This window comes from Mobula birostris, chromosome 23 (assembly GCF_030028105.1).
Source record: "Mobula birostris isolate sMobBir1 chromosome 23, sMobBir1.hap1, whole genome shotgun sequence".
Taxonomy (NCBI): Eukaryota; Metazoa; Chordata; class Chondrichthyes; order Myliobatiformes; family Myliobatidae; genus Mobula; species Mobula birostris.
The window spans coordinates 54,823,961-54,843,642 of NC_092392.1; the positions used below are offsets into that span (position 1 = coordinate 54,823,961).

At 39.3% G+C, this 19,682-nt stretch overlaps 1 protein-coding gene across 21 annotated transcripts in view; it reads right to left on the minus strand.

Annotated features, from left to right (window-relative positions):
- The window catches only part of c2cd5 (C2 calcium dependent domain containing 5), a 116,305-nt gene that overhangs the window by 37,276 nt on the left and 59,347 nt on the right, over nt 1-19,682 (minus strand). For 12 of the 21 annotated variants that reach the window (XR_011882980.1, XM_072241772.1, XM_072241764.1 and 9 more), the window contains 4 exons: nt 5,238-5,352; nt 1,850-2,038; nt 960-1,151; nt 693-879 (listed from right to left, as the gene is read on the minus strand). Coding sequence is in view for 20 of the 21 variants with exons in the window: in XM_072241772.1 (XP_072097873.1) it covers nt 693-879; nt 960-1,151; nt 1,850-2,038; nt 5,238-5,352 (683 nt within the window). In the remaining variant the exon portion in view is untranslated. The remainder of the gene's footprint in view (nt 1-692; nt 880-959; nt 1,152-1,849; nt 2,039-5,237; nt 5,353-19,682) is intronic. The other 9 variants (XM_072241778.1, XM_072241775.1, XM_072241783.1 and 6 more) reach the window with 1 other exon arrangement.

A 19,682-nucleotide genomic window follows, 5' to 3' on the forward strand; every position in this document is an offset into this window, starting at 1 on the left:
TTTCTGTCACTATTTTCACTTTTACTGGTTTTCAATTTATTGGTTCTAACTATTAACGTTTCACCACGGACACCCGGCCATTTGATGCTAGCATTCCCTAGAAGATGGCCTGAGAATCATTAGCTTTTTCACAAAAGTCACAAACTTGAACTGTTAACACTGTTTCTACCTCTGAGATATTATGAATGTGTTCACAACATTCTGCTTGTATTTCAAGATCACACAGCTGCATATTTTATAAATTACTGGCCCCTTGTGTAAACGATACCTGAAAATAAATTAAACTGCAGACACTGGAATCTGAAATATGAACAGAAAATGCTAGAACTCAGTCAGGTAGAGTCTGTGGAAAGAGAAACCAGTTCCACTAATTTGATGGCTTATGTCAATGATATTAAACCTGATTCAGTTTCAGTTCACATCTTAGGTCTAAGGTCCTTCATCAGAACTGCAAACAGATGGTTCCTGTCTGCTCTGAACTACCCCTTCACGATATGAATGGTTTACCATCCTAACACCAGTCATCGCGTACATTGCTTGACTTTAAACATTCTGACAAGCACAATAATCACGCTTGACCACAATAAATAAATTAACACAAAACTATTTAAACTGTGCGCAGGCCTAGATTTAATGTAATATACAAAATAAGTTTATCTGTGTTGGGGGTTTAACGTAAACGGTTTACTCACAGCAAGGCCCATCAACATGTTTTCACCAACTGCAATCTGAACCCTTAACCCAAAGAGTGCATTCATTCCTCTTAATTTAAGTTTGTTCATCAGCTGGGTATGAAGTTCATACTCCATAAATGGCAGGAGATTGCTTATGGCGGTGGCATTGGCCTCACCCTGAGTTTTCTTCTTCTGACGACACAGTCTAAGTCACAAAGACAAACAAGTGTCAGTGCATCAGAGTTAAACCATGTCACATAAAACTTAAAACTGAGAAGGCTTTACCTAGCTTGAATCAAGCAGCCTTTTCCAGTTATTGGCGCTTCTAGTGGAGGTTCAATTGTTGTGAAAAGAACGTCTGGGACCTTCTGCTTCCGACAAACATAACAATATGTGAGGTGTGCAGGGAATGGCATATTTAATTCATCATAAGGTATATGACAGAAACTGCAGCCCACAGATGATGCATCATCCAATCTGGTAAAAGGAGACACATTCTAATGAGATCTTAAATTTCCAAAACATCAATCACGATTAACTTTTTCAAACATTTAGATAAGAGCATACATAAACAAGGGTTAAAAATCTAGTTTAGACAACTTTTGCTCATGACTTTTAACTTTCTGCTGACAACTTCATATAGTTTAAAATAAAACAGGTTAAGCTTATTAACCCAGACATTTCCATCTATAACAATTCGCAATAATAAAACACATTTTATACAGTAAAGTACCAAATTGTTGTGACAACAGAAGACAACACAAAAGAAATTAAAATCCCACTTGCTTTTTGAAAATTATTGTACAAATGCTCTGAACAGACAATTGACTTGTTACTTGGGACATCCAGAAAGAAAAGGGGCTTAACCAAGCATTATTTTGATTGCTTACAGACAGTAAGCCATTATGATTTTTGATAATTCATCATTGAAATCACACCTCAATTTGTCTTTTTTTAATCAAATGCATGACAATTTCTCCAGTCACAAAGTGGAAAATCGGCATGTGACATTAGATAATTAAATATGGTTAGTATTTTAGATAGTTACCTTGATGCAAGCTGTTAAGTAACAACAACCGCATTTCAATTCCTTGCCAAATCGATGCCAAATTTCAAACTTTGTTAGTAGAAATGAATTGTTTGGACCTGCCCTCCACTGTAATAGTTTAACCTACCCTAATAGAGAAGCACTATCCTGGCACTGAAGAAAAAAATCAAACTCTCCCTTCTCTGACCCTGTGGAAAAGAAGCTAGGCTGCCTTGACAACCTGTGTTCACTACAGCCTTCCATGCTGCAGTCTTGAAGCATCTTTGGATTCAGCACAGCCGCAGTGCCTGAAGCAGACAAGATACAGACTTCTTCACTGTGGAAAATAAATTAACAGAAAATTATTGGGATGATGCCTTAAACAAAAAAAATTGCAAAGTAGCACTATTTCCTTATAGAGGCAAGAAAACCTTAAATACTATTTTGTACAAATGTGTACATTTATACATTCTATTACCTACAGAAAGACATACGTACCTTAATTTAATAGGTGGGATGAATGTATTGTTAATGACAATATAGAACAAGATGCCCACACTTTAGTTTCATACTGTCATTATTAAGCATTTTATAGGCACCTTAATACATTAGTGTTAATGGCCTGGCACGACTGTCAATAAACTTTTGTAAATGCCCTGGCTGATATTCTCTGGTTGTTTCATTAATTCGGCACTAACTCCACTCACTGAATTCCAAGATGCTGAGACTTCATTCTATGGAGTTAAATGGTTTAGCTATGCATTGCCTTATGTGGCTAGACTACACTGGGACAATTGTCCTGTTTCTTGTCAAAACTGCTCCATTCCAGATTCATCTAATTGTCTTGGGGGCACACCCTCCTCCCTCAAGGCAAAAACTGCCTGTGATTTAAAAAAAATGTTGCTAAGATTGAGACTCTATTTCAACTGTCCTTCATAATAGTCCACCAAGCAAAATATTCCCATCTGTGAACTTGAATCTTCTAGTAGTTCAGTGATGCTTAATTTTTTTTTGCACGAGGATTCCACTCACTTCTAAGACCACTCAAAAATGAGGATTCGGGACATATATAATGATTCATTAACTGAGCTAATTTAAAAGTTTTTAATTGTTAACAAATACATTAACTGGTTTCTCTCATCTCTGAAAATATATCAATTATCCTTGCTTTAAAAACATGGTTAACAATACAATGTTTTATCTAGGCCTCAGAGTGAGGGTTAACTAGAAGCCAAAGCAATATGTTTATTGTGGTGGAGCTTGTACTTGCAGCGAAAGGGGAATGCATTGCACAGGATCCTGTCAATCAAACGCTAGCCTCAGGGCCCCATCACAGCTGCATGTGCATTGGAGTGAATGAACGCTTGCAGTCCATCACTCTCTTGAAGAGCAAGAACAAACTAGACTGCAGAATGGATGTAGCTCATGAACTATACATTGTGCATTGCTGCTCCAGGCTTTTCAGGTGTTAGCTTATCCACAAGGTCCGTCTTGATCTCTCACCCTCAATACAATTTCTGACCACATAGTTTCCCTTCCTAGATCTTGCTTGAGCTACTATTGCGAACTATTCTTCCTGTGTACTACTTTTGTCACCAAATCTACCATTAATATATTCCTTCCAAATGAAAAGAGCTCTTATTTTTCTGTTCTGCTTCAGCACTTTTCCTCTCTGAATAATTTTTAACTCCAAATACACAAAAACCTTTCCTAGAATGACCTGCACCAGCTTTACACACTGGCCACAACAAATGACAGTGCAATTGACTGACCTTGTAAACTTTTTCAACTGGGCTGCAGCACTTAGCACTGCTGAAGCAGATTCTGACATAAGTGAAACACCATTCTCCTGCAATGTTTTTTCTTGCCCATTGTATTTCCTTCTTTCCAACTAGCTGCTCTCCATTTTTACCAACCTAGTTGCAAGACAAATCACCCAAAATGGCTTCTGTTTACTCCTGCACTGGAGAGCATCAGCAAGGTCCTTTGGAACTTATCTGAAAACACGTTAAGTTATTCTGTACCTAAACACTGATATCGTCAAATCCAGTTGTTCCACACCGTTACTGTTCTCAGCCTCTCTATTGGCTATGTGGTCATAGTGTTAAACTGACAACGGTATTTTTCTCCAGCTATAAAACGTTCTGAAGGACCATTTCTCCAACTATAGGATGTTCTGAAGGACCATTTCTCCAAAATATTAAATGTCACCACCACCCCCCAAATATGCTCCCTGACCTGCAGACTATTTCTCTCAATCGTTTTGTTTTTATTTCAGATTTCCAACATCCCATTGGTTTTCTGTCAGGCAACTATATCCATCCTTCTTCATAAACTCCATTCCTGTGCAGAGTTCATCTCACACTTTGGCCATTACACAAGGTTGAATCTTGACTTTGGCATGAACATTTACATACATGCACTTTAACAATGTGTCCTAGATTTTAAATTTTATTTCAAAATTAGACTGTATTTTTATAGCCCAAGTTTAAACAGTGTTGCTCACTGCTGATCTCCAAGAAAGCAAATCACAAAGATCTTGTGATCTCTAAAATGGATTTTCCCTTTTCCCATATCAGTTGCTGTCAAACGTCATTTCAAAAGGATCAAAAGGCCTCCAGCAACAGTGATATTATCAATCAGGTTGGGCAACCAATGACACTGAAGGATTCTCCATGACAGCAAACTAGAAATAAAAAGCACAATTTTTAACTGAGCATCTCATATTGTGTGTAACAAAGAATGGAATATGTACACAACAGATGGATAGAAACTCAAGTATCTCAACTATTTTAAAAAGGTGAAATCTGTGATGTTTTGAAATACTTCTCCAAATTACAATGATCTTACATAAGGTTTATTTTTGGCTTGTTAAGTGATAATTAAGGACAAGTATACATCTGACAAAACAAAACAAAAAAGGTGTGTTTTATCATAAATTCATGTTTTCATGAATTCTCTATTTTAATAAATAATAATAGTTGCAAAACACCATGTAGACATGGAAGAACATAAAAATTTGTTTTCACTAGAGGGAGAATCCTGAACAAAGCAACAGTTTGAAGCAAGGGGCTGGTCACTTAATACAAAGGTACATTTCACAGAGTGTAGAGAATCTTTAAACTGGAGAACTATGCAGGCTAGCTCATTAAAAGTACTTAAAATGGATGTAGGATGATTTTTTGAAAATTGATACAGAGAAGTTTAAGCCTGGGATAAATCAGCTATCTTCTTCGTATTGAATGGAAGGGCAGAGAGACCAGGTAGCCTGCTTCTGCTCTTTTCTCTTGCATACAGATACAGATTCTGGATGTCCGTGTTTAACTGCACACATGTACACTTTAGAAGTTGCTGTCAGTTTCATGCTATAATAATAAAAGGTACTAACAACTTTTCTACCTGAGCAATCACAAATATCCAGGCTACTAAATATAGCAAACTAAGATGAATATAACCAAGGTAAAAATAAATGGATAGTGGAAATGATTCCAAACTTCTACAGCAGTGTGAGCATACACAATCATATCCACACTCACCAGATGCTTGTTGATTCACTGTATCCAACGACTGCATGGCATCCAAGAGCTTTGCCATGTGACTTGATTTCTTGTCGTATTTCGGCCCACCAAGCATCTCGCGTTTCAGGTTCATCTAGAAGGAGGGAAGCAGAAAGAAGAGATCAATTGATAAGTAAAGGATGTTAATCCAACGCAAAACTGAACTACATAGATCGAAAACGTTTCATTGCCTTATCCTCCTGGCATATTTAACAAGGTTTGGGCATCGATAAGATGTGGGTATATAATCACTGAAAGGCACTTTCTGAGCAAAAGAGATTAAACTCCAGACGTTCATGGAATACACAAAAAATCACAAATGTCCAGGAAGCTGCTGAATTGTCATTAAAACCCAAAAGGTCTATTAACATTCCATAGGGGAATTCTCTTGGATGTGAAATCCACCAGCCAGGATGTGCTCTCTTCTCCTTGCTACCATCACAGAGGAGGGACAGGAGCATGAAGACACGCGTTTTATGAACAGCTTCTACTCCTCCACCATCAGATTATGCACCACAAACAATGCACCGACCTATGAACACTACTTCACTATTTTTGCACAACTTATATAATTTTTAATATATATTTCTTTTTGAAATGTCTAATATTTTTAAAGTATTGCATTGTTATTCTGCTACAATTCAACAAATTTCATAACATGTCAGTGATAATAGACCTCGCAGATGTAACTGGTCAAATGGTGCAAGCTGAATCATCTACAGCTCAACATCAGTAAGACAAAGGAGATGGTGATGGACTTTAGGAAGACTAAGCCTGCACTGTTCTGTTACTATTGATGGTGAGGACATGGATGTGGTGAGGACCTACAAATATCTGGGGGTGGACCTGGATGATAGACTTGAGTGGAGCACCAACACAATAGGTTGTGTGCAAGAAGGGTGAGAGTCATCTCAACTTCAATAGACAATAGGTGCAGGAGTAGGCCATTCAGCCCTTCGAGCCAGCACCGCCATTCACTGTGATCATGGCTGATCATCCACAATCAGTACCCTTTTCCTGCCTTCTCCCCGTATCCCTTGACACCGCTATCTTTAAGAGCTCTAACTCTTTCTTAGAATCCAGAGAATTGGCCTCCACTGCCTTCTGAGGCAGAGCATTCCACAGAACTACAACCCTCTGTGTGAAAAAGTTTTTCCTCAACATTTTAAATGGTCTACCCCTTATTCTTAAACTGTGGCCTCTGGTTCTGGACTCCCCCAACATCGGGAACATGTTTCCTGCCTCTAGCATGTTCAATCCCTTAATAATCTTATATGTTTCAATCAGATTCCCCTCTCATCCTTCTAGATTCCAGTGTATACAACCCCAGTCTCTCCAATCTTTCAACATATGACAGTCCCGCCATTTCCGGAATTAACCCCGTGAACCTATGCTGCACTCCCTCAATAGCTAGAATGTCCTTCCTCAAATTTGGAGACCAAAACTGTACACAATACTCCAAACAAAAGGAATTCTGCAGATGCTGGAAATTCAAGCAACACACATCAAAGTTGCTGGTGAACGCAGCAGGCCAGGCAGCATCTGTAGGAAGAGGTGCAGTCGACGTTTCAGGCCGAGACCCTTCGTCAGGACTAGCTGAAGGAAGAGTGAGTAAGGGATTTTACACAATACTCCAGGTGTGGTCTCACCAGGGCCCTGTACAACTGCAAAAGGACCTCTTTGCTCCTATACTCAACACCCCTTGTTATGAAGGCCAACAGGCCATTAGCTTTCTTCACTGCCTGCTGTACCTGCATGCTTACTTTCAGTGACTGATGAACAAGGACACCTAGATCTCGTTGTACTTCCCCTTTTCCTAACTTGACACCATTCAGATAGCAATCTGCCTTCCTGTTCTTGCCACCAAAGTGGATAACCTCATATTTATCCACATTAAACTGCATCTGCCATGCATCTGCCCACTCACCCAACCTGTCCAAGTCACCCTGCACTCTCATAATATCCTCCTCACATTTCACACTGCCACCCAGCTTTGTGTCATCTGCAAATTTCCTCATGTTACTTTTAATCCTTTCATCTGAATCATTAATGTATATTGTAAATAGCTGCCGTCCCAGCACTGAGCCTTGCGGTACCCCACTAGTCACTGCCTGCCATTCTGAAAAGGACCCATTAATCCCTACTCTTTGTTTCCTGTCTGCCAACCAATTTTCTATCCATGTCAGTACCCTACCCCCAATACCATTTGCTCTAATTTTGCCCACTAACCTCCTACGTGGGACCTTACCAAAGGCTTTCTGAAAGTCCAGGTACACTACATCCACTGGCTTTCCCATGTCCATTTTCATAGTTATATTCTCAAAAAATTCCAGAAGATTAGTCAAGCATGACTTCCCCTTCGTAATTCCATGCGGACCTATCCTGCTACTGCTATCCAAATATGCTGCTATTCCCTGAGGAGACCGAGGTCATTTGGAGTACGCAGGCCTCTCCTTCACATGTTCTACCAGTCTGTTGTCACCAGTGCAATCTTCTATGAGGTGATGTGCTGGGGCAATAGCATCAACACGGGTGATGCATACAGGCTCAATAAACTGAATAGAAAGGCTGGCTCTGTTATAGGAGTCAAATTGGACACACTGGAGACTGTGGCAGAGCAAAGGACCCTACAGAAGTCCTGGCAATTCTGGAAAATGTTTCTCACTCTCAGCGTGCCACCTTGGCTGAACAGAGGAGCACTTTTAGTAATAGACTAAGACAACTGTGCTGCTCCAAAGAGTGCTATATGAGGTCATTCTTCCCCTCAATCATTAGGCTCTATAATGAATCAACTATAGCCAGGGAAGTGATGACTCCTTCCTGTTAGACTGTTTGAGGTAACTTACTTTTTTATTCTTTCTTACTTCTCTTTTAAAATTTGTATATCTGTGTACTTGTAATGCTACTGTGACACTGTAATTTCCTTTGGGATCAATAAAGTGTCTATCCATCTAACTGATTGTAATGGAACACTAGCAAGGTGGGTATAGAAAATCAGTAACCAATCGGGGGTGGGGCAGATAAGTCTTCTAAAGACAATTACATAGACAATAGCACAGGCTTTGGCAAAAACGCCTGCTTCTCCAGAATAAATATTTCAAAAATGTTCAGGCTCTTAACTAATTTGTCCTTTGTTTTCACTAGCTCAAAGCCTTGGCTCATTTGTATTTATTGACATACAGCAGGGGGTAGGCCCTTCGAGCTGCATTGCCCAGTAAGCCCTAGCTTTAATTCTAGCCCAACTACAGGACAATTTACAATGACCAATTAACCTGCAAACTGGTATGTCTTTGGGATGTGGGAAGAAACTGGAGCACCCAGAGAAAACCCATGTGGTCACAGGGAGAACATATAAACTCCTTATAGGTAGTGACGGAAATTGAACCCTGATTGCTGGTACTGTAAAGCACGGTGCTAACCACCATGCTACCATGCCGCACATTCTTATGCCACATTACCAAGTCATTTTATCACATGAACAGCAGAGGCTCAGGAAGGGCTCTCACCACCATATTGTAAAAGCAATTAATAATGACCAATAAACAGACTTCATCAAAGATATCTGCATACCAAAATGTATAATTTTTAAAACATTAAATATTCTACCAAAAATGAATGTCACTAATTTACTATTTAAGATTATTCTGATACATAAAGTTATTGCTACAAATTAATTAGCTACTAGAATAACAGAGGACAATTTGTACAGAGTATCTCTATAGGTAAGGGATTGTGCTACAGGCAGAATAGGGCAGCAAGTAACAGTCATGCTTACTTCAAGTCATGCTTCTCCATAAAATCTTCTGCTACCACACAGAACATTTGTTTGGTAAGGAGTAGAAAGATACTTCATGTCAGGAAGACTGGATTTTTAAAAAGCCTCTTTTTTGAAGAGAGACTTGATACGGATTTGTGTGTGAAACAGCTGAAATTGCTAAGAAGTTGTTCTCTGTCACAGTAAATGTCTCCCACAGTACAAAAATTACATATCATGCTACCTATCAAAAATAAGATACCACTAGTAAGGTTCCAGAATATTGAACTTCAGCAATATTTAAGCCAATGATCAATTGATCCATGAGGTACATTGGCAGCCCAAATTTAAATAATAGCTATTCATTATTTTTTTCCAATAAAACAAAGAATCAATTTGCAAATATGAGTTTTTATACCAAAGTAACTCATAGAAACACACAAGCTATTTGAACTAGTATATCTTTGGCAATTTCTCTGAAGAGCTTGCCCAATTCATTTCAACCCTCTGTTCTGTGACGAAGGACTGTGAATTTACCCTTCCTCAATTATTATTTAAAAATCACCAATGAATATGCTTCCTTCAATCTAGGAATCCATTCCAGCTCACATGGAGTAACTGCATACACACAAACAAAACCTCATTACACAGATATTTCATTACATCAAATATCTGTCATCTAGTTACTGGATAAAGAGATAAGTTCACGCTTATGGAATAATTCCTTGCCTTGCAGTATGAATATTTCCATTAAATCATTTTTTAAACTTTCTCAACATGATCTCAGCTTCCCGCATTACCTCATTTAACTGACATCCTCAACCTTGCTACTATGCTAGTGATTTATAAGAAAATTAATTTACCATATTATATATACCCTTTGCACCTTCAAATTTTATTAACCATTTAAAAATAGTTTAAATATTACATCAATTCATTAAGGACATTGAGAGACAAATTAGAGCTTTGACAACATGAATGTCAGACTATTAGGATGCCTACAAATTCCATTACATCTGGCAACCTGTTGGCTGAGTTTTAGTTTACGCCTCTGCAGTTACTGCTTGCAACTTGCTCCATTTAGTGGAAAGGGCATGACAACTACAGGAAAACATTAAGAGCAGTATAGCTTCAAAAGTCAAGTTAGATTGAGAACAGGCCCAGGAAGAGTAAGTGTGATGAAGTTAGGCAGGGTTGGTTCTGAGTAACCACAGCACACAAACTCCATCTCAATAACAAGGCTAACTGCTGCTCAGTCCAACCAGTGCACACTGGCAATTATGCTTCCTGTAGACAATGGCATCTCTTGCTCTGCTCTCTTATTCCTAATACTCCCTTCGTTCAAGTATTTGCTTCAATCAAGGACTCTGATAATGTGTCCCAAAGCCATAGTATGCTGCCCTGCGGATTATATTAGATCTTACATTTAATTATAAGCCAATGTTACCAGCAGTTTATATTTTTAAACTAATCTTTATGGCCATGCTCACATAACTTTGAAAACCGTAGATCTTTTAATCTAATCCATTCTTCACTTAACAGGTTTAAATTGCTTAAGCACCCTCTGGTGACAATTAGTAGCAGCCTCACCATAATGCTCCTCTATTTTTTTTACAATTGGAATCTCTTTAAAAATACTAAATTTCAATTAATATCGGTACATTAAATTGCTTTTAAACTTCAGCTGCTTTGAAGGTCATATCATTTCACAAGTAAATAAATTTAAAGCTGCCAATTAAACTTCAACGTTGGACCACCCAACATCAATGGTATCAAGAATTTTAAAATGTATCAATACTTAATAATACTGCAAAATTATTGTGTCTTAAGTCAATATATTGTTTTAAAATATTATCCAATGTCAGGTTCAAAGAAAGGTACATGCAACATTTTAAAACTAAAGTAAATTCTATATGAACCAACATTGAATAAATCTTAAAGTGTAGACCTCCCTAAGCATTCCAAAGAAGGCTCCTTTAACAATGAGGTAAATGGCTCAAAATTCTCTTTTTGTAACAATGATTGAGAAAAATAGTATGTTGGTCAAAACAGCAGGTGAAATATCCTGCTCCTCTTCCATCAGTGCCATGGGACATTTTACATCTTGTCTACAGAGCTGGTGCTTTAACATCTCATCTGAAAGACAACACATTCATTTGTGTAGTATTCTCTGTATTCAATCAGTAATCGGGACTCAAGTCTCTACATTGAGACTTTGGGTGACACTGCTCATTGTTATTAGAAGATAAAATATCATACATTTGTCTGGAAGCATTGTACTTATACTTCATATTTTCACATACTGAACATTCAAGTTGTCATGTAATATGGACAGTGTGCTCTGGATTAATGCAGAGTATAAGACATCTTTGCTTTTTTAATATAGTAGCCATTTATCATATATTTAAACAAATTATGGCACCCACCTCATCTATATTGACTCCTTAAGGGCTATCAAAGGCTAACCTCATTCTCTAGCTTTTTGGGTGCTATCATCATATGATTATTGCACTTCAAGTGGACAGGCAAATATATGTATATTTTCCCATACAATTAGTTCCTACTTTTTGTCTCATCTCAGGCATTAAGTTCCAGATTCCCACCACTCTCTAGGTTACAAAATAAACATTATTTTCAGCAAAAAGATTAGAGATTGATTTGTTTCAATATTTATTTAATAAAACCAAATACTATTTTGAAAACTATAATGGCAACATGAAGATAAAGAAAATATCTCCCAGTTACTTCAGATTAATCTATCAAATTCTTACTATTACTATTTCTTACTGTTATTACTAATTATTGTGTAATTATGCAGGCAGAGGGAAAATGATCAATCTTGTGTTTCTTCATCTTGTTACTAGAGATTCAGTGTCACTTGACTCTGCCACTTTGATCTGGCCCTCGCCTTCATTACTTAGTCCAGCACTACTTGCCTTTATTGGAATCTTTCCTTTCTCACAACTAGCTTAAGGTTTAGGGTTATGAATATGCTACTGGTTTGGGGGATGTGGGCCAGTAGACTGGGGGGGGGGGAAGGAGGGGAGGAGGTTAGAGTTAGGGTTAGGGATAGTGATAGGGTTGGGATGGAGATGAAAGGCTTGAGGAAAGGGAGCTGTGGACGTTAGGGTTAGGGGTAGGGTTGGGGGATGGAGGAGAGGAAGACCTGATGAAGAAAGCTTTTGCCTATCTTGCTTGGGGAACAGTAGTTCTGAAGCACCATCTTGCTGTATATCTATCTGTGGATGGGGTAGGGTACCCCTTGAGTTGGTCTGCCTTGGGGGGGGGGGAATCTGTAATGGGGTTGTAAGGGACTGTACAAATTTCAAAGAAGACATATCTTCCCTGCTTTGTGTAGTTTTCAGTGATCTCTTTTGTATCTGGGTACATGGGAGTATCTAGTCTGGATTAAATTAACAGAGAAATAACTGTCCTACCCTCAATACTCTAATTTTATAGATCCAGTCAGTATTTTTAGCCCTAGTTATTAGGCTTTGGCCACTTGAGGAACAGGTTTATTTTTACAACTTATTTTTGACCAGTTGGGGTGTAGATTTGTAGATCAGTTCATTGTTAGTTTCCAGGCAGGCCAAGGATCTCCAAAGATTGGATCCCATGCTGCCGGAAATGTCTCCTAACAAATCTGTTCTGGGCTTCCCTTACAATTTTACTGAGGTGCCCTGTGAGTCTGACTCTTTAGACTTTTTTTTTGCCTGTCCCCCCTATGTATATGATATGGTATTGTTTACACTGAATTGCAGCTCCTGGCCTTCATGTGTGGCTTAGCTGTTAAGCCCGGCAGAACTGTTTCCACTGACAGGAGAAGGGGCAAAGGTGAGTTACTGGTGCCTTAAAACCAGTCGCTTCAGGCAGATGAGGGCTGTCAGTCGTGGTTGGCAGCTAAGAGAAGGAAAACTCTGAGCTCAAACATCCAATGCCTTGCGGCTATACCCACTCATGGGGAAGGCTTCGGGAGTAAACCCAGAGGGAAAATCCAGAGCTAGAGTCCATAACGGAGTCCTACACTAAATTCAATGTCAATTGTCAACTCCTGTGCCACTGCTGGTACCAAACTGTATTGCACTCTGCTGCTCCTTTAGGTTCATCAATTGCGTGGAGAGGGGGGAGCTTGCTACATGGGTAGCAGCTTGCTCTCTGTGTCCTACTGCCCAGGCTTCTGTACCTAGACAGCTAGGACACAATATCCACATCAGTCAGTTCATCATCTCACTGAATTGCATATACATTATGTTGTTCACAAGTTATCCTTTGATCTATCAGGGCCTACTTTCCAGTAGCTCTGTTGTGTATCTTTTTGATATTCTTAAGTGCTTGCATGCTCTACAATTCCCCCCCCCCACCTCCCCCACCAACCACCCACAGTTTGTGGCTGCATGTAATCTGGTAATGACGAGTATGTCCCTCAAGTTTTTACCTCTCTTAAAAGCTGACATTATTGTACATTGACCCAGAGCCCCTCCAACTCCGCCTTAAGTTGTTCAAAGTGTCCTTAGTTGTCCTGTGGTCTTGGTATCATTGGTAGCTTGTGTGTTGCCCTGTTCTGTGGTCTGAGATTTATGAAGCCTTTCAAGAAGTCAGATTTGATGTGCCTTAGTTTCCGTCTACTGAAGCATCTCTATCTGAGTTCAGTGAAGAAGATTACAGTGGCCTGCTGGAAGTCCGCCTCCCTGGTGCAAATGCAGTGAAATTGGGTCAGTTGTGATTTGATGATGCCCCTGAAGGTATGTTTGGGATGGTGGTTGGAATAAATGATCATGATGGTGCCAGCGACCAACGCAATGTCCTGCAGTTCATGAAACAACTACTACTTTTTTTTAAGTATACTTCTACTACCAATCTGTGTGCTATTTGGAACCCCTGATTTACATTTTGGTAATATGTTTTTGGGCCAAGTGAATGATATACTACCTTTGCTGCCTTGAAGGGAACTCAGCATGTTTGAGACTGAGGTTGAGAATGAAGTACTTGACCTAATAGTGGAGCACGAAACCATGACAAGATCCATTACCCACCAATCTCATCAATTAAAGCATTGAGTAAGATTGTAATCAACAACCATGACAGCAGGAGTCAAGTGTGTGTTCAGCGTTGTCAGCGTACATTTGACCGGTCTCCCTCTCCTTCTCATTGCTGCCAGAGGAAGGTGCAGGAGCCTTGGGTCTTGGGCAGGGTTTGATTGGCGCATTTTGTGGATTGGACTCGTTTTCAGAGGACTCTACAGTTCATGTTTTATGCATTTCCAGTTTCACTTTTATTTTATATTGCTTTTTTGCATGACTTTGATCAGGACACTTCGACTCAGACTGGCTCTGTAGCGTGCAGTCAACAAACGCCACAATGCTAAATTGAACTGAACTACACTGAACACTCTTGGACTGTTGCCAAGGACTCTGTGATTTGGTGTTTAATATTCCATGTTATTTGCTAATTTTTTTGCTGTTTGTGCGATTTGTTCTTTTTTTGTGGGTTGGGTGTTTAATGTTTTCTTTGAATGAGTTATATTGTTTCACGGTTGCCTCCTGGAAGACAATCTCAGGGTTATACACTACATATATACCTTGATAATAAATGTACTTTTGTCATTGAACTCCATACACCACAATTCTGTGGAATTCTGTGTTTTGGGAATAGCCTCTTCCCCTTTGCTATCAGATATTTGAATGAACGATGAACCCATAAAAAAGTACTTTTGCTGCCTTTTTGTACTTTTTAAACCTTAGAAACATTACAGCACAGAAACAGGCCTTTTGGCCATTCTTGGTTGTGCCAAACCATTTTTCTGCCTAGTCCCACTGACCTGCACACGGACCATATCCCTCCATACACCTCTCATCCATATACCTGTCCAAGTTTTCCTTAAGTGTTAAAAGTGAGCTGCATTTACCACTTTATCTGGCAGCTCATTCCACTCTCCCACCACTCTATGTGTGAAGAAGCCCCCCCTGTTTCCTTTAAAGATTTCCCCCTTCACCCTTAACCCATGTCTTTTTTTTTTCCTCCCCTAGCCTCAGTGGAAAAAGCCTGCTTGCATTCACTCTATCTATACCCATCATAATTTTATATACCCCTATCAAATCTCCCCTCTTTCTTCTACGCTCCAGGGAATAAAGTCCTAACCTATTCAACCTTTCTCTGTAACTCAGTATCTCAAGTCCTGGCAACACCCTTGTAAACCTTCTCTGCACTCTTTCAACCTTATTAATACCCTTCCTGTAATTAGGTGACCAAAACTGCACACAATACTCCAAATTCGGCCTCACCAATGTCTTATACAACCTCATCATAACATTCCAACTCTTATACTCAATACTTTGATTTATAAAGGTCAATGTACCAAAAGCTCTCTTTACGACCCTATCTACCTGTGACATCACTCCTAGGGAATTTTGTATCTGTATTCCCAGATCCCTCTGTTCTACCGCACTCCTCAGTGCCCTACCATTTACCTTGTATGTTCTACCTTGGTTTGTCCTTCCAAAGTGCAATACCTCACACTTGTCTGTATTAAACTCCATCTGCCATTTTTCAGCCCATTTTTCCAGCTGGTCCAAATCCCTCTGCAAGCTTTGAAAACTTTCCTCACTGTCCACTACTCCTCCAATCTTATTTACCACATTATCATCCAGATCATTGATATGGATGACAAATAACAATGGACTCAGCACTGATCTGAAAAACATTTCTTATTGTAACTTTCTATGTATTGCACAGTATGGCTATGCAAACAACAACACACCAACACATCAGTGACAAACAACCTGATTCTGATTCTTACTAAGACTGTTTGCCAAATTACTTCTCCCCAAAACAAATGGAAAATTAGTATCTTTTATCTTACTTGCTTGTAAACCAGCTGCTCAACCCATAGCACTTTGTGCAATGCAAGTTTAAGAGAAGCTTCTCATTATGTTCACAATCAAAATTAGGTTCCTCAGATTTTCAGTAAGTATTCATCTTTATACAAGGTTGGGAGAATAACTTATCTGTAACATTGCCAAATGCAACTTAGAAGCTCATTTCAATCAGCAGTGAAAGAGTGCACTGTGTTATATATCCTCAGATATTTAATAAAGGCATGATAGAATGCAATTGAGATTTATCTTGAAAGAAAATTCAAGAAGTATGAAAAATAGTAGGTTAATATCAACATAGTCAAAGAGTACACAAATAAATGTATTTTTACTGATCAAAAGTTCTAAAAATGTCTGCAATTACAAATATGCTTAGAATTCTTAAAAAACGGATCAAACACATGCCAACTTCCTTTACTATAACATTAACATGCTTCTATATTTATGAATGCATTTCCACAATTAGCCTATAATTTTAGCAGAAAAAGAACTTTAATTACTTTTAAATGCAGACTCCTTCTTGAGATCTTGTTATTTGAGTGAGAGACTCCACTCCTCCCAGTCTGCAGCAGCTTACCAAGTACTTCCAATCATTTCATTTTCATTTAGATATAAACCACCTCATCTCTATCAGTCATGATCTATGTGCTAGTTCAGCCTTGCCTAAGCTACAGTGCCTAGAAAGTCATCCCTGGTTGTAGAACTAAATGTGCAATGCAATAAGATCAACCACTGTCTTCAATAATTTGTGTCAGTTCTTTAGATAGTACTTGATTAAGAATGACATTTGCTTTCAATTCCAGTTCTGTGGCTAACATCTATGTTTATTGTGGGAATTACCAACCTCTTCTGTAGAAGGTGTGGCTTGTTAGGCGGTCTGTTCCTTTCTGCACACAGAGATTTCTATGGACTTCCAATACTTGGCCCCGAGGTACCTAATACCCAACTTGAATGTTGTTCAAAGGGTCTCGGCCCGAAACGTTGACTGTACCTCTTCCTAGAGATGCTGCCTGGCCTGCTGCGTTCACCAGCAAATTTGATGTGTGTTGCTTGAATGTTGTTCTATCCACTTAAAATTCTTATGGGTCAGGGTTTCTGAGGAAGTGTTAATCACTGTTCAGATGGTAACTTCCTATGACAGAGATCAGGAACAGTATTTGTTCCAATATTTTAGTGCCAAGTCTATAGCCAATAGTTCCCAATGATAGGGTTTTTGGCCTGGGAGAAAGGGCATCAATTTTGGCTTATTTATCCTTCAACTGAATTTAGCAAACATGCAGATCCACTGTTGATGACATCTTTCAAGAGCCTTGAGGTGCCTGCTGTAAGTAGTCCTGGTTTGAGATACCTAAAAAAGAGCAGGAATTGGATTCTCTGCAGACCATGAGTTTTGTAGCTGGCCTGAGGTCTTGATCTTCAAATATCATTTCCCTCAATCAACCAAAACGGTGATGGCGTTTTGAAGATAGTGGCAGCTGAAATATGCGAGTAGTCCATGTTTCCCAGGATCTCATTGTGAAGCTTCATTATTAGTGTAAGCAGGATGGACACCTTGGTTTTGCAGCTATTGATCAAGATCCACCCTTTTTGTACATTTTGGAGAATGAGCAACTTGGCTCCCACAAGAATCTGCTGTATCACAGTTTAGCTTGGTTCTGGAGCACACTGGCTGCACAGTTTCCTATTAATTCTAAAGATTAGCTCCACTTTCATGGGAAGCGTATTGAATATGAGTGCAACACTACAGCAAGATAGATTGAGAAATTTGAGGAAATAGCATTATAGCACAGAAACAGGCAATTAGGCCCATCTAGTCTGTGCTGAACTGCTCTTCTGCTCAGTCCCATCTATCTGCACAAAGACTGTTACCTTTCAGACCTTTCTCATCCATCCACCTATGTGAACAACTCTTAAGTGTTACAACTGAACCCCCACCTACTTCTTCTGCTGGCAGTTTGTTCTATAGTTGCACCACTCACTGAATGAAGTTTCCCCTCAGGTTCCTCTTAAATATTTCACCCTAAACCTATGACCTCTAGCTCTAGTCTCACTCAAACTGAGGCGAAAAAGCCTGCATGCACTCACCCTATCATATCCTTTCTAATTCTGCATAGCTCTACAAGATCTGGCCTCATTCAAAATGTTGTTTGACACCAGTCTTCTCTGAGATTTGTTCTGTTATACCCCTGTGGATAAGTAACATGGCTTGCATGCCATTGGATTCATGGAGGAGCTGAATTTCTGTGGCAGTCATATTTGAGAAATGCTCACAGACCCTTCGATCGGCAGTCACAGACTTTAGTAACGTCAAAAGGAGGTCACACACAAAGGCTGGTGCTTTGCCTTGCACTGTTCTTGGAGTTGTCCTGTAGAGAAGACGATGTAGATTAATATTAATGGAATCCACACTGACTTGAGAAGTTGGTCCTAAGGTCACAGCAGAAGTTTTCCTTGGTCTCACCTGTAGCTTACAGGATTGGGGCATTTGAACTTGCAACCTGAGCACCATCAGTTCCATGTTAAAGTGAACCAAAGTGTTATAATGCTTTCACTAAACCAAAAGAGGGAGTCTGCCATGAAAACAGTGACTCTCTTCCTACCTGCCCCTCCAGCATAAAGTGCAGACAATGTCTTTATCTTTAAGCAAGCCATTTTCCTGCTGGACATCAAAATGCTCAAGTTCTGAATTCCTGAGCTATGATTACAGAAGAGTGTTCAGAACTGCTGCCAGTGGGATTGTTTACAAGAGCTCTGATCTTTCAGCTCCCAACTGCAAACCAGCTACCACAAAAGCTTCAAAGGGCAATGGGGACCAAGACAACTTGAGACTACGCGTGAGCATTAACAGACATGTTCAGGTGTCACTGAATATAGGCACAGTTGCTTGAATATCTACACACACCATTTCAGGTAGAGCAGCCCATGCTAATTGCCTTCCTCCTTACTACCATGTAATGTTTAGCATCACTGGCCAGGGATGAATTTCTCCACACAAGTTACGAAAGAAGCAAAATGCAAGTTAGGTTAAGTTTTCTCTCCTGCCGTGCACCCCCCCCCCCGCCCCCAAAGGATGCCATTGCATGTTTCATTATTGTTTTTCTGCTAAACTATGAAATGCTGAAGAGAAAATAGCTTAACAGAAGAGAATACGTCTAAGTTGAATCATTCTGCAATAACTTGAGATACAAACTCTACATTTTCAAGTTGGCAACTGCAAAAGCAATAAATGCAACAAAACAAGATGTGCACTCTGCCATAAAGTAATGGAGCAAATTTAAAATACAGATGCTTAGAAACAGCAGCCTTTATATAGTTCCAGCCATAAGGTTTCAAGTCACCATGCAATTCGAAAGTTACGTAAATTCAAAACTGAATGGCTAATAATTTAAGATGCATGATGCAAAGCACCAAGCAGTATTCAACAACACACAAGTCTTGGAAATACTTTACTGCTGAAGCAAAAAGTAAAAAAGGCAGTTCCTAGTGAACAAAAGTTAAAAAAAAATACTAGGCATGTTGAGCATGCTTCACTGAATGGGACAAAACAGACAGAAAACCATGGCAGCTCACTGAAATGGTTAAAGTAATGATCTCAACATCCTTGTAAAAGCATGGCAAATGTCAGCAACATTAAAGAATATATCTTTTTTTGAACAGCATTGACAAGTTACCTGAAATGCCCAAACCACAACAATAATTTGAAATCTTTGTCAAAAATATACTTTCAAGGCAAAACTGAAGTAATAAAACAAATAAAAGGGACACTGGAATCTTCCCATCTTTCCATTCAAGTGCACT